The sequence below is a fragment of the Trachemys scripta genome, chromosome 20 (genome assembly GCF_013100865.1).
Source record: "Trachemys scripta elegans isolate TJP31775 chromosome 20, CAS_Tse_1.0, whole genome shotgun sequence".
NCBI classification, from domain to species: Eukaryota; Metazoa; Chordata; order Testudines; family Emydidae; genus Trachemys; species Trachemys scripta.
Window position 1 is genome coordinate 19,043,242 of NC_048317.1, and position 14,897 is coordinate 19,058,138.

Genomic DNA, 14,897 nt, shown 5'->3' on the forward strand with positions numbered 1-14,897 from the left:
ATGGCAGGCGACCAGCTTGACTTAACAGTGAAATCCTTGCTGATCTTAAACACAAAAAAGAAGCTTACAAGAAGTGGAAGATTGGACAAAAGACCAGGGAGGAGTATAAAAATATTGCTCAGGCATGCAGTAGTGAAATAAGGAAGGAATCACACTTGGAGTTGCAGCTAGCAAGGGAAGTTAAGAGTAACAAAAAGGGTTTCTTCAGCTATGTTAGCAACAAGAAGAAAATCAAGGAAAGTGTGGGCCCCTTACTGAATGAGGGAGACAACCTAGTGACAGAGGATGTGGAAAAAGCTAATATACTCAATGCTGTTTTTGCCTCTGTCTTCACAAACAAGGTCAGCTCCCAGACTGCTGCACTGGGCAGAACAGCATGGGGAGGAGGTGACCAGCCCTCTGTGGAGAAAGAAGTGGTTCAGGACTATTGAAAAAGGTGGAATGAGCACAAATCCATGGGGCCGGATGCACTGCATCCAAGGGTGCTAAAGGAGTTGGTGAATGTGATTGCAGAGCCACTGGCCATTATCTTTGAAAACTCATGGCGATCGGGGAAGGTCCCGGATGACTGGAAAAAGGCTAATGTAGTGCCCATCTTTAAAAAAGGGAAGGAGGAGGATCCGGGGAACTACAGGCCCGTCAGCCTCACCTCAGTCCCTGGAAAAATCATGGAGCAGGTCCTCAAGGAATCAATTCTGAAGCACTTAGAGGAGAGGAAAGTGATCAGGAATAATCAGTATGGATTCACCAAGGGCAAGTCATGCCTGACTAACCTAATTGCCTTCTATGAGGAGATAACTGGCTCTGTGGATGAGGGGAAAGCAGTGGATGTGTTATTCTTTGACTAGCAAAGCTTTTGATACGGTCTCCCACAGCATTCTTGCCGGCAAGTTAAAGTATGGGCTGGATGAATGGACTATAAGGTGGATAGAAAGCTGGCTAGATCGTCAGGTTAAAAGGGTAGTGATCAATGGCTCCATGTCTAGTTGGCAGCCGGTATCAAGTGGAGTACCCCAACTGGGGCCAGTTTTGTTCAATATCTTCATTAATTATCTTGAGGATGGCATGGACTGCACTCTCAGCAAGTTTGCAGATGACACTAAACTGGGAGGAGTGGTAGATACACTGGAGGGTAGGGATGGGATACAGAGGGACCTAGACAAATTAGAGGATTGGGCCAAAAGAAACCTGATGAGGTTCAATAAGGACAAATGCAGAGTTCTGCACTTAGGACAGAAGAATCCTATGCACTGCTACAGACTAGGAACCGAATGGCTAGGCAGCAGTTCTGCAGAAAAGGACCTAGGGGTTACAGTGGTCGAGAAGTTGGATATGAGTCAACAATGTGCCCTTGTTGCCAAGAAGGCTAACAACATTTTGGGCTGTATAAGTAGGGGCATTGCCAGCAGATCAAGGGACGTGATCGTTTCCCTCTATTTGACATTGGTGAGGCCTCATCTGGAGTACTCTGTCCAGTTTTGGGCCCCACACTACAAGAAGGATGTGGAAAAATTGGAAAGAGTCCAGTGGAGGGCAATGATTAGGGGGCTGGAGCACATGACTTATGAGGAGAGGCTGAGGGAACTGGGATTGTTTAATCTGCAGAGGAGAAGAATGAGGGGGGGATTTGATAGCTGCTTTCAACTACCTGAAAAGGGTTCCAAAGAGGATGGCTCTAGACTGTTCTCAGTGGTACCAGATGACAAAACAAGGAGTAATCGTCTAAAGTTGCAGTGGGGACGGTTTAGGTTGGATATTAGGTAAAACTTTTTCATTAAGAGGGTGGTGAAGCACCGGAATGGGTTACCTAGGGAGGTGGTGGAATCTCCATCCTTAGAGGTTTTTAAGGCCCAGCTTGACAAAGCCCTGGCTGGGATGTTTTAGTTGGGGTTGGTCCTGCTTTGAGCAGGGGGTTGGAGTAGATGACCTCCTGAGGTCCCTTCCAACCCCAATATTCTATGATTCTATGAATGTGCGTGACATTGTGGATGGCTTTGCACAAATGGGCTTCCCTAACTGCAGAGAGGTGATAGATGGCACGCATATTCCAGTTTTGGCACCAGACCACCTAGTCACTGAGAATATTAATCAGAAGGGTTATTTCTCTATGGCTCTCCAGGCTCTTGTGGATCACCCTGGGCGTTTCATGGACATTAACACAGGCTGCTCCGGAAAGGTGCATGACGCACGCATCTTTCGGAACACTGGCCTATTCAGGAAGCTGCAAGCAGGGACTTTCTTCCTGGACCAGAAGATCACTGTAGAGGAAGTTGAAATGTCCATTGTGATCCTGGGAGACCCCGCCTACCCCTTAATGCTGTGACTTATGAAGCCATACACGGGGCACCATGACAACAGCAAGGAGCAGTTCAACAACAGACTGAGCAAGTGAAGAATGACTGTTTAGTGTGCTTTTGGCCATTTAAAGACCTGCTGGCACTGCCTATATGGGAAGCTAGACCTGGCCGATGACAATACTCCTATGTTGATAGCCGCATGCTGTATGCTCCATAATATTTGTGAAGGGAAGGCTGAAAGTCACTAATATTTGTTGTTATGCTCTGGAGTGCAGTGATTGTAATGCTAGGAGGTCATTGTGGTTGGTGCAGATGATGCAATATGAAGGTTTAAGATAACTGTCTGTTGCTCTGTTTGCTTTTAATTAATAGAATAAAGATTGCTTTCAAAACCAACATGATTCTTTTATTAAAAAACAACAACCGGAAGAGAGAGAAAAACAAAAAAACACATCAGCACTGAGGGGGATGGGGGAAGGGAAGGTCTCGAGAGGAGGTGGGTCCAGGGACAGTTAAAGATTTGTATATGTCCAGGGATGATATCCAACCTTCTCCTTTGGAGTACAGTGCAGTGGGTACTATACTTCAACAGGGCGAAACTGCAGAGGGATGGGTGTTGAGTGCAGTGGGTACTGGGAGTCTGCAGTGCCAGACTGTGACAGGGGAGGAGTGGAATGCCACGGGTACAGACTGGAGCCAGGAGGTTGATAAGAGTGTGTTGGTGGTGTCGGGGGGGGGGGGGGGGGGGTAGGACGACGACATGGGAAAGAGTTTTGCAACCGCAGCTGCAGAGGAGGGCGGGTGCAGAGCTGCTCAGTTTGCAGTGCTAGTATCGCCCTGAGCATATCCGCTTGACCTCCATAATGTTTAAGAGTCGTTCCATGGCTTCATTCTGGCGTGCCGCATTCTCCTTTCAGTCCCTCTTCTTGCTGTTCTGCCACTCCTTCAATTCCTGTTTTTCAGCGGCGGAGTGCATCATAACCTCATGCAGAAAGTCCTCCTTAGTTCTTCGTGGCCACTTTCTAATACTGCGCAGCAATTCAGCTGGCGATAACAAAGAGGGAGGCTTGGCTCCCAAAGAGCTTTCTCTGTGAAGCCAAAACGCAATATTTTACAGAAGCAGTATTGTTCGCAACACACACAACACTGATTCAGTGATTTAAAACACAGCTACTATTCACATACCTGTCACTAAGTGGCTGACCCCAGGCAAGCTCACATGAGCCACAAGACCCCCAAAATGGTGAGTCGCCACAGGGGCAGGTTAAATCTGTGTTCCCGGACCCTACTGTACATTGGCACGTGGCTCCTGGGCAGAGCCAACACTGTGTGTGTGTGTGGGGGGGGGGGGGGTCTGATAATCATTCCAGTCCCCATATTTTCCACAGGCTGTGTTCGTTATGGAAGATATCTCGCTGCTAAGGGTGAGCAGGGAATCAAGGGAGGGTCTTCTCCAAGACTGTGGCTTCCATCTGGGCCCTTATGTGGCTCCCCTGTGTGCAGCAATGGTCCCCGCCCCCCGCCAGTGATGGCAGAGTGGCACAGGAAAGTTACTGTTAATGGGGCAAGAAACAAAGCGGTTCTGCCAAAGAACCTGTGGCAGGGGATTGCCCAGTATCTCCATGAGAGTTTCCTGGAGATCTCCGAGGCAGACTCCTGTAAAATGAGGGGGTCAATCAACAGCCTGCTCCGCACACAGACTAGGCATGTGATGGTACACACATCATAGACACAAGCCTGCTTTCTGCAACCCTCCTGCCCCCGAAAACTCACTTCAGCGATTCCCAAAATCAAATCCACTTACCAGAGGCCTCCTCTCCTGTTTGTGCTTCGCCTAGATACGACAGCTGTGACTGGCTAGCCTCCTCCGGGATAGAAAAGAGCTCCTGGCTGCCTGTATCTCTGACCTCCAAGTAGTCCTCGGCCTCTGGGTCCCCCTCTCTCTCCACATCCTCATCCAAGATTTCCTCCTCCTGGCTCAGTCCACTGAAGTATCCACAATCGCTACAGAGTATCGTGTCCAGCTCTTTGTAGAGCCAGCAGCTCGTGGGGGCAGCACCGGAGTGGCAGTTTGCCTCCCACACCTTGTGGTAGGCATGCCGCAGCTCCTTCACTTTGACCCTGCATTGCAGTGTCCCCCATACATATCAATTCCTATGACTAGAGTGCAGCTGCGACCGGACAGCCTCCTCTCCCCAAATGCTGATGAGGTCCAGCAGCTCAGCATTGCTCCAAGCAGGGGATCACCTGGTGCATGGACAGGTATGGCCACCTGGAAAAATGTGCTGAGACCCCTGCATGCATCACTGAGCAAACAGGAAAGGGACATTCAAAATTCCAAAGGAATTTACGGGGTGGGGGTGACGGTTGGTCATCTGAGGCCAGGGCAGCAGAATTCAAACCCATGATCGGAGAGGCAAGAACAGGCATTGTGGGACACCTCCCGGAGGCCAATTGCAGCGCTGCAATCAATCAGGGTGCCTACACAGTAGCCCTGATGCAGAAAGCTGTACGCCTCTCATCAGGGTGGGTTTTTTACAGCGCTGCAACTGTGCAGTTTCTGCACACTACGTGGCTTGGCAGTGTGTACACCTCGGGAATTACAATACAGAAAGCTATTTTACTGTGCAGAAACTTGCCACTGTAGACACAGCCTCAGTGTCACAGATTGTTTAGCATAAGCAGTTCACCTTGAATGGTCCCTTGAAATGTGTGTTAAGTGGCCAGTTAACACCTCTTTCACCAACAGAAGTTGGTCCAAGAAAAGATATTACCTCACCTGCCTTGTCTCTCTAATATCCTAAGATCAACAGAGCTACAACACTGCATACATTAAATAATTGAGAACATCTGTGATATGAACAATCTTTGCCACAATATTCGCACATGAGATGTAAAAATGAAGATTATTTACCAGTAACGGGGAGTTATTCACAATGGGTCTGTTCCCATTCAAGAGATTAAGGCAATGCACCGGAAGCTTCCTGAAACTCTGTGGGGGATACCCACCTCTCCCCTCTTCCCCTCTTGAAGGGCTGTGATGGTATAAAAGGGGAAGTTGTCCCAACCACCCTTCCATTCCCTTCCACTAATTCAAGAATTAAGACTTCAATGAAGTGAGGAAGATAGGTGGGGGGATGTGAACATGCAGAGGATCATCTTGATGAATTCCAGTTACTGGGAAGTAGCCTTCTTTTCTTGAGTGGCCTGTGGACATTCCCAGTTGTGAACGTTTAGCTAGCAGTGCAACTCCAAGGAAGGTTGCACTGAGGAGTTATAGTGAACTAGTCACAACTGCCAAAACAAGCATCAACAACAACAACAACAACAAAAAAGAATGGAGGCCAAAACCTCAGAGTTAGAGTTTATAGTTCTGTACCTTATCCTTTCTAAAGTCAAACCTCTATAATACATTATTTTCTTCAAACCATTTCTTAGAGCAAAGCCTATTTTTGAAAAATTACAACTTACAGCTTGTCCATTGGCTTCATAAAGTGGGCATTTTTGTTTGATCTTAGCCAGTTCCATATTTACTTGTTTGCTGACCACAGCCATTGGATTCCCTCCTGGAAGAGATTTTGTATAAGTATATCTGACATTCAAGCAAAGACTAAAAAGATGTCTGAAAATAAAACAATACAGTTCAAAAGCAGCCATTATTCCAATAATAAAGCCCATTAGTATATCTCTATTTTGTGCTGAGCATCTTTCAGCAGACCAGTAGAACTTTCAAATATTATCAAGGCTCCTCATAACAATTGTTATAATAAAAACAACCCAGCACCACCACCACTCAAGGAAAGAACTATAGATAAGGAGGGTAAATAACAAAGAAGCTAAGCTCGAAGATGGTGGCAACTAGCAGGACAGCCTTGAGAGTTAACAGCCACAGGGATGCATCTCCCAGAGGTTCAAATATAGACCAGAACAAACTGTGAAGTAGAGAGGGAAGATCACATCGAGGGATAAACGCTCTGAAATGGGCTCTGAAAAGTTTGGGACAGTAGAGATCCGAGGAATACAGTTCACAAAGGCTGAGTGAAACAAAGTGCTGGTGTAATGTGCAGATATGCATCACTAAGGTCCACTAAGCTGGGAAAGGCCTGAAGGAAACAGAATGGAGAACAGTTCAAGTCTCCATACAGAAGCGAGACTTGCAGACCCTCCAGTGGAGGGGAGGGAAGTCTAAGATGTCTGAAGGCTCCGAACTCTTCTCCACTAGAAAACAGTGGGAATAGAAGTCCCGCCCCTTTCCTGTAGGGGTACAAGGAAAAGCCTTGAGGAGACTGGCTCTTTATGTCAGATTATCACCATTCTATCAGGGGTATTAAAAGAACAATAAGGTTGCAAAGTGAGTCACTCAAAAGTTAAGAAATGCCAGAATTCAAGTTGCCCATGCAACTTTAATTAGGTTTCCTTGTACATAGTTTTATAATACACAATCATAATGCATATCACATACTATTTATTCCAAAGGACCCATGCTTCATTCAGTGAATGGGTAGCTATTCAATATTTCTTTATCCTTCTTGCTTAATGTGTGGCCTTATTTAATGCACACCATTCAAACTCCGCACTGTATACAGAATTAGTAATTTCCTCATTGGCAGTTTCTCTGGTGCTCTCACCATAATACCCAAGTGCTTCACTAATATTTATGAATTTATCTTCACAACAGTCCTGTGAGATTAGGCAGTAATGTTATCCCAATTCTTCAGCTGGGGATCAAGGCCAAAATTGTTAGGGGTGTCCAACTTCAAACTCCTAGATCCCATCATATTCAGTTGCAGTTGTGAGTGCTCAGCACTATACAATATTGACTGCAGATATTGGACACTGGACACCTAGAAAAACAACACAATTAGTAACCTACTGTGACAGTCTGGGTTAAGTGACTTTCTCAGCACCACATAGGAACTCTGTGGCAGAGGCAGGGAACACCATCCACTTCTCCAGGTCAGCAATAAACTTTAACCACAAAACCACACCTCTTCCAATTCCTGCAACAAATGAGGCAGAACACACACCACCTCATTTGCTACACAGCACTGATTCAGTCCCAGAGTACATTACATCCTGTGTATTGAATAATGCAGGGGTCCTGTGGGAAAAAACTAGTATGTGACCATGTAATTGAAAACTATAGTAACTCCTCATTTAAAGTCATCCTGGTTAATGTTGTTTCGTTGTTACCTTGCTGATCAATTAGAGAACATGCTCGTTTAAAGTTGTGCAATGCTCCCTTATAACATTGTTCAGTGGCCGCCTGCTTTGTCCATTGCTTGCAGAAAGAGCAGCCCGTTGGAGCTAGCTGGTGGGGGCTTGGAACTAGGGTGGACCGGCAGCCACCCTATCAGCTCCCTGCTCCCCTAAGTTCCCTGTGTGGCAGCCGCCCAGCAGGCTATCAATTGCCAGGCAGTTCAGCTGTTCCTCCCCTCACTGCTGTGTGCTGCTCCTGCCCTCTGCCTTGGAGCTGCTCCTGGGAGCCCCCTGCTTGCTGTGGCGGGGCAGGGGGAGGAGGGGGCGGGAAGGAGGGAGAGAGAGAGAGAGGTGCTAATATCATGGTGTCCTTCTGCCCCCCATCTCTACTTAAAAGGGCAGTGTACTTAGAGTGAAGTCAGCGTACTTAAAGGGTGTACACACAGGGTGTATGTCTGTCTGTCTCTCTCTCTCTGCCATGCTGTCTCCTCTCCCTCCATTCGTGCTGCCTTGTAGAGTGTGAGGCTACATTAACAACGTTAACCCTTGAGGGCTCAGCCAAGTGCTAGTTCATCATTTAGCAGTAAGTATCAGAGGGGTAGCCCTGTTAGTTTGAATCTGTAAAAAGCAACAGAGGGTCCTGTGGCACCTTTAAGATTAAACAAAGACTGTGAATGGCTATCCAACTACAGAAGCAGTTTCTCCTCCCTTGGTGTTCACACCTCAACTGCTAACAGAGCACCTCACCCTCCCTGATTGAACTAACCTCGTTATCTCCATACTGATTTATACCTACCTCTGGAAATTTCCATTACTTGCGTCTGATGAAGTGGGCATTCACCCACGAAAGCTTATGCTCCAATACTTCTGTTAGTCTTAAAGGTGCCACAGGACCCTTTGTTGCATTTAGCAGTAAGGCATTCCCTGGGAAATATCCCACCCTCTTCCACCCTCTGACTCAACCACTCAGCCAAGCTTCACAATCATCATTGCTGTGTACAGTATTAAACTGGTTTAAAACTTCTGGTGTGTGTGTGTTAGTCTTTTGTCTGGCAAAAAAATTTCCCTGGAACCTAATCCCCCTATTTACATTAATTCTTATGGGGAAACTGGATTCACTTAACCGTGTTTCGCTTAAAGTAACATTTTTCAGGAACATAACTACGTTAAGCGAGGAGTTACTGTATCATAATACATATGGACAAGAGGGCTGAATTAAGTCTGCACAGCCCACCTTAAATCTTGCATTTCCTATCTTTGAAGTACTTGACCTTCCCATCTTTAAAAAAAACACATTAAAAACCGTTTAAAAAAAAATAAAATAAAGCTAAAACCCAGAAATTCTACCATCTGGAACCATATGACACCAGTTTTGGTCATCAGTAGCTTCAGAGATCTAACACTGAGTAACTAACACTAGTAGCCCATTATCCTTTATAGACCAGTCACTAGGGGGGACAAGATGCACTTGGGTGTTCTACTGGTTATAAATCCTTTTACACTGTGCTCCAGCCCTGTCTTTTCCCCCCCCTTTGTTCCTATCCAACCCCCATCTTTGCTCTTATCTAACTTCCTCCATATCCCCAGCTCTTGCCATCCTCATCCCCCTGTGCTCCTATATATGCACCCACCTCCCTCTGCTCCTATCCATCACCCCTCAAGTCCGCTTCCTCCCACTCTCTAGCTCTACTTCTCCCCAATCTATGGCTGCTGGCTCCAAGCCCAGTACTCTATTTCTCACCCCTAATCATTCCACTGTGGTTGCTTCTTCCTCCTTTTTCTCCATTCTGTCTGGGCGCCAAAAGAAAACCTTAAGAACACAGAAGAGTCTTCCCATTCTCAGTTCGAGTGCCTAGTTCAACAGTGGCCCCTGGCAGCTGAAAGAAGCAATTGCGGGGAAGTCCTGCTCAGCTCTTGCAGCTTGGGATGGAGCATGTGCAGTACAGCTAGACATACACTTAAGGGAATTACCAGGCAAATTAACTCCTCTCTGAGCATGTGCAAACTGAGATTTTTCAGCAGCTCATAGCTTGGCCAAACATGGACTGTTTTCCACAGGAAAGCAAAGGACACACCATGGGTCCGACCAAATTTCAAGTGCCTGCTCCAAAGCATGGAGATGCTAAAGCTTTATCTTTGAAAAGTCATGGACGGGAGAGATTCCAGAAAATTGAAAAAGGGGCAAATATAGTGCCAATCTATAAAAAGGGAAATAAAAACAACATGGGGAATTACAGACCAGTCATCTTAACTTCTGTACCTGGAAAGATAATGGAGCAAATAATTAAGCAATCAATTTGCAAACATCTAGAAGATAATAAGGTAATAAATAACAGTCAGCATGGATTTGTCAAGAACAAATTGTGTCAAACCAATCTGATAGCTTTCTTTGACAGGGTAACAAGTCTTGTGGATTGGGGGGAGGGGAGGAGAAGCGGTTGATGTGATATATCTTGACTTTAGTAAAGCTTTTGATACTGTCTCGCATGACCTTCTCATAAACAAACTAGGGAAATACAAACAAGATGGAGCTACCATAAGGTGGGTCCAAAACTAGTTGGAAAACCGTTCCCAGACTAATCATCAGTGGTTCACAGTCGTGCTGGAAGGGCATAACAAGTGGGGTCCCACAGGGATCACTTCTGGGTCCAGCTCTGTTCAATATGTTCATCAATGATTTAGATAATGGCATAGAGAGTACACTTAAAGTTTGTGGACGATACCAAGTGGGAGGGGTTGCAAGTGCTTTGGAGGATAGGAATAAAATTCAAAATGATCTGGTCTGAAGTAAACAGGGTGAAATTCAATAAGGACAAATGCAAAGTACTCCACTTAGGAAGGAACAATCAATTACACACATACAAAATGGGAAATGACTGCCTAGGAAGGAGTACTGCGGAAAGGGATCTGGGGTCATAGTGGACCAAAAACTAAATGAGTCAACAGTGTAACACTGTTGCAAACAAACAAAACAAAAACAAACAAACAAACAAGCACGAACATCTTTCTGGAATGTATTAGGAGGAGTGTTTAAGCAAGACACGAGAAGTAATTCTTCCGCTCTACTCTGCGTTGATTAGGCCTCAACTGGAGGGAGTACTTCAAATTTCAGGAAAGATGTGGACAAATTGGAGAAAGTCCAGAGAAGAGCAACAAAAATGATTAAAGGTCTAGAAGACAGGAGCTATGAGGAAAGATTGAAAAAATTGGGTTTGTTTAGTCTGGAGAAGAGAAGACTGAGAGGGGACATAACAGTTTTCAAGTACATAAAAGGTTGTTACAAGGAGGAGGGAGAAGAATTGTTGTTCTTAACAATTGTCCTCTGAGGATAGGACAAGAAGCAATGGGCTTAAATTGCAGCAAGAGAGGTTTAGGTTGGACTTAAGGGAAAACTTCCTAACTGTCAGGGTGGTTAAGCACTGGAATAAATAGTTTAGGGAGGTTATGGAATCTCCATCATTGGAGATTTTTTGAGAGCAGGTTAGACAAACACCTGTCCGGGATGGTCTAGATCGCTATTTGTCAAATGCGGCCACCGTGGCCGCATGCGGCCACCAGGGGGTTTCCCTGGGGCCACAGCAGTTTCCTGTTTCCCTGTTGCTCCTCCACGCGCTGCCTCACTGGAGACACAGATGGGACACACAACGCTTAAGGAGCAAGGTGAGGTGGCGAAGAGGGGATGAGAAGGGCAGCAACAGGCTGAGGAGTCAAGCAGCGAGGTGAGCAGCAGGCGGGGGAGTCTGGCTGGGGAGTAAGGCAGCAAATGGCAAGCCAGCAGCAGGGTGAAAAGGCAGGTGGGGGGGGAGGCTGTGAGGAGGCAAGCAGGGATGTGTGTAAGGAGGCAAGCGGTGAGGCGAGCAGCGGGGGAGGGAGGGGGGGAGAAGGAGGCAAGTGGCAGGGGGGCCCTGGCCGAGGAGTAAGGAGCTGAGCAGTGAGGCAGCAACAAGGAGACTAGGGGGGCAGGAGGGTCTGGCTGCAAGCGGCGGATCGATGAGACTAGCGGGGTGAGGAGGTGGGAGGCGAGTGGGGGTGGGGTGAGGGGGAGGAGGTGCGCGAATTGTGTGCGCATGAGTCCCTGTCATGAGTGCAGGGAACTGGACTAGATGACCTCTCGAGGTCCCTATGATTCTCTGATGCTCAGCTAAATGGTTGTAAGAATAGTTTAAACATAGGCAAAATAAGCTAGCGTGCCAAGACAAGAGTAACAGAAATCCCAGTGCAAATGAACTGTTGCAGAAATCAAACCACTGTGGTGAGAGTTTGGCAGGAACCACAAAAAACTAAGTGGTTTCAACAAGTCTGAAAAGAATGACAACTGAGAAACTATCTTGCATATCACAACCACACTTCCATTGAACTGACCCCTATTATGAATGATTCCTTCATCACATATCAGAGCACCCTGAACGCAGAAGAGGCCCAAACTAGAATGTTATAACCCTTCTCTTTCAATAACCTTTAAAAAAGTTTATTATTTTGAATGACTCACCCAGCCCTGTTACCACCATGGCTCCTAGATCAGCAACATAGTTTCCTTTGCGAAATGTAGCAACTCTTCCTCCTACACGATCCTTTAAAAATTAAAGAAGTATATCAGCTATTTTCATTCAATCAAATTTAGAAAAATGATACCTGAGCAATAAAGCCCCCTTTTCAAAAAAAATCACTCTCCTGAAAGTCTCCTACAGACCATCTAAAGAGGGTTATCTGAGCCACAGCCATAAACTGAATGCCATACCACACACAGGTTTCAAATAAGCCACTCACGTGAGCTTTTGAAGAACGGGCATTAGTATTTAAACATGGTAGTTAGTAGAAACCTCAACGGCAAAGAAGTTATAGGTGGGAGGGCAGGTCATTTAGTACCTATGTTCATGATAGTATGTTTGTTAGTAAGTTTAAACAAACTATGTAATATACCAAGTAATGGCACTTCCAGCACTTCACCTTGGAAGACGTGGAGGGAAGAAACAAACTGTTCTACAATTGTAAACAACACCCTGCCCAAAAGTTCTGGCTGATATCTAGTCAAAATTTTCGTCCCTTAATTTTACCCTATAATTCCTAATTTTGCCCCACTGTTGAACTCTAAACAACTCCTTTACCTTGGTGATAATGCACTTTAATACCTGTAGATCGTTTACCTTGCCAGTCTTAGTCATTGCTTAGCCAGCTCTACATATGTTTAACTATTTTAGTCTTTCCTCATAAATCAATCTGTTATTCCCCAGAGCATCTTTGTTGTCCTCTAAATTTCATCAATTGGTAAGTATTTTAGAAATACACAAGATGAAATCATACTACAGCTATATTCCCTACAAAAATAAACTATGTTAAGAGAAAAAGCTACGGTTGCAAAGTCAAGTAATCAAGACAGGAAATATCAGAATTAAATTAGTATGTAGTGTAGTTGTAGCCATCTCTGTCCCAGAATAACAGAGAGAAAAGGTGGGTGAGGTAATATCTTTTATTGGACCAACTTCTTTCGGTGAAAAACTTTCGAGCCACACAGCTCTTCTTCAGGTCTGGGAAAGGTACACATAGCACCACAGTTAAATGCAACATGGAACAGATTGTTTAGCGTAAGTAGTTAGCACTAACTAAGGGACCATTCAAGATAAAGTCATAGGCGGTAATGGGCCACTCTGAATGGTCCCTTAGAATATGTGGGAGCTATTTATGCTAAACAATCTTTTCCATCTTGCATTTAGCTGTGACCCTGGAATACCCTTCCCACCTGAAGAAGAAATCTGTGTAGCTCGAAAGCTTGACTTTCAGCAACAGAAGTTGGTCCAATAAAATAATTAAAATGTTTAAATCAGTGCCGGGCAATCTTAATTCAGCTCTACTGAGCAGATGGCAATATGTTACAGACTTGAGTTTCATGATCACATACTGTTTTCTCTCAATATCTTTGCTTCAATTCTGTGCTCAGAATGGATGCTAAGTGAGCCAAGAATGTGTAATCAATAAGGCCATCTCCTGTCTCCTTTGCTGAAACATGCATAATCAATTACAGAGAGGATTGCACAAAGAAAAGGGATGATCTTGTAGTTAATGACTGCACTGGACTCTAGAAAACTAGGTTCTATCCTTGGCTCTTCCATAGGATTCCTGTGATACTGGGAACGTTACAAACCAAAGTTTTCTGAAGTGGTCACTAACACTGTTTCCCTCCCAACATTCAACTTGAGACAGCCGAAAGGGCTACATTTTCCCTGTCAAGTACTCAACTACAGCTGAAGTCAATGGAAACTGCAGCCGTTCAGCACATTTGGGGGGAAAAATTCATCTGAGTCTCAAGGGATCCAAGATGGCCACTTCTGCAAGTGTTGGCCTTTCTCTGCACTTCAGTTTCCATACTGCTGCTTTCTTACTTCCCAGGGCTGCTGGGAGGATACAGTACGTATTTTATTATTGTACTGAGGCGGTGCCTACAGGCTCCCACCAAGAATCAGTCAAGCCCACAACACGAAAATGGCCTCTGCCCCAAAGAACTTTTATTAATGTGCATGAGGTTTTCCTACTACATTGATGGGACTATAGAAGTATACCATCATGGGTCACACACTGAAGGAAAATAAAAACACTTCACAGCAGCCTCGTTCCCTGAGCATTACCCATACTGTTCACAAGGCAAGAGTCCTGTGGGGGAAAAAAAAAAAAGAGTATGCAGTCATGTAATTAAAGACTGCATAAACATCACATGTGGTGGTGAATTATGGTTACATGGACAATCTTGAGTCTGGTATTTCCTAACTTCTGCTTCACTGTGCAACCTTAATCCTTTCTCTTTTAATGAAGATATTTTATATGGAATTTCCTAGGATTTGGTTTTTAAACTGAACCGAAAGATCTAAAATTCCATCATGTCAGACTAGCAATCCCCCTGCATGAATCATTAGCACAGTTTGAACCTGAAGCTTCAGATGCACAGCACAAACTTCTACCATTAAAGCTAAAGGAGTACCTACATTAGCTGACAGCAGTAGATGTATTCCTTCTGAGAAGGGAGTGTTGTATAGTCAGAGCTGAGGAATAAGATTTAGGACTCCTGGGTCCTATTTATTTGTTAATGAAATTTTACATGTATATAGTATTCAGTCATGTATCAAAAGGTGGGTATACAGGAGCAGCCCCATTTTACAAACAGGAAAAATGTAGGCTCGTTATCAAGGAGAAACTCCTGATAGTGAGCTATAAGAGGCTGTGAAATACTGTCCCAATTTAAGAGATGGAAACCACACTGCTTGGGATATTTAAGGCTAGACTAGACAATGCCCAAACATAGGCACCGTAAGTAAACAAAGATTACTTACTCTACAGCAACTGTGGTTCTTTGAGATGTTGAAGTCAGCATGAAACCCCACTGTAGGTGCACATGTGCCTCATGCACTGGAA

The 14,897-nt window shown here is 45.1% G+C and overlaps 1 protein-coding gene across 1 annotated transcript in view; it reads right to left on the reverse strand.

The window, feature by feature from the left end:
• The window catches only part of KDM1A (lysine demethylase 1A), a 113,588-nt gene that overhangs the window by 83,236 nt on the left and 15,455 nt on the right, over positions 1-14,897 (reverse strand). The window contains exons 4-5 of the mRNA XM_034754260.1: positions 11,986-12,067; positions 5,769-5,863 (exon numbers count right to left, since the gene is read on the reverse strand). Coding sequence (XP_034610151.1) covers positions 5,769-5,863; positions 11,986-12,067 — 177 coding nt within the window. The remainder of the gene's footprint in view (positions 1-5,768; positions 5,864-11,985; positions 12,068-14,897) is intronic.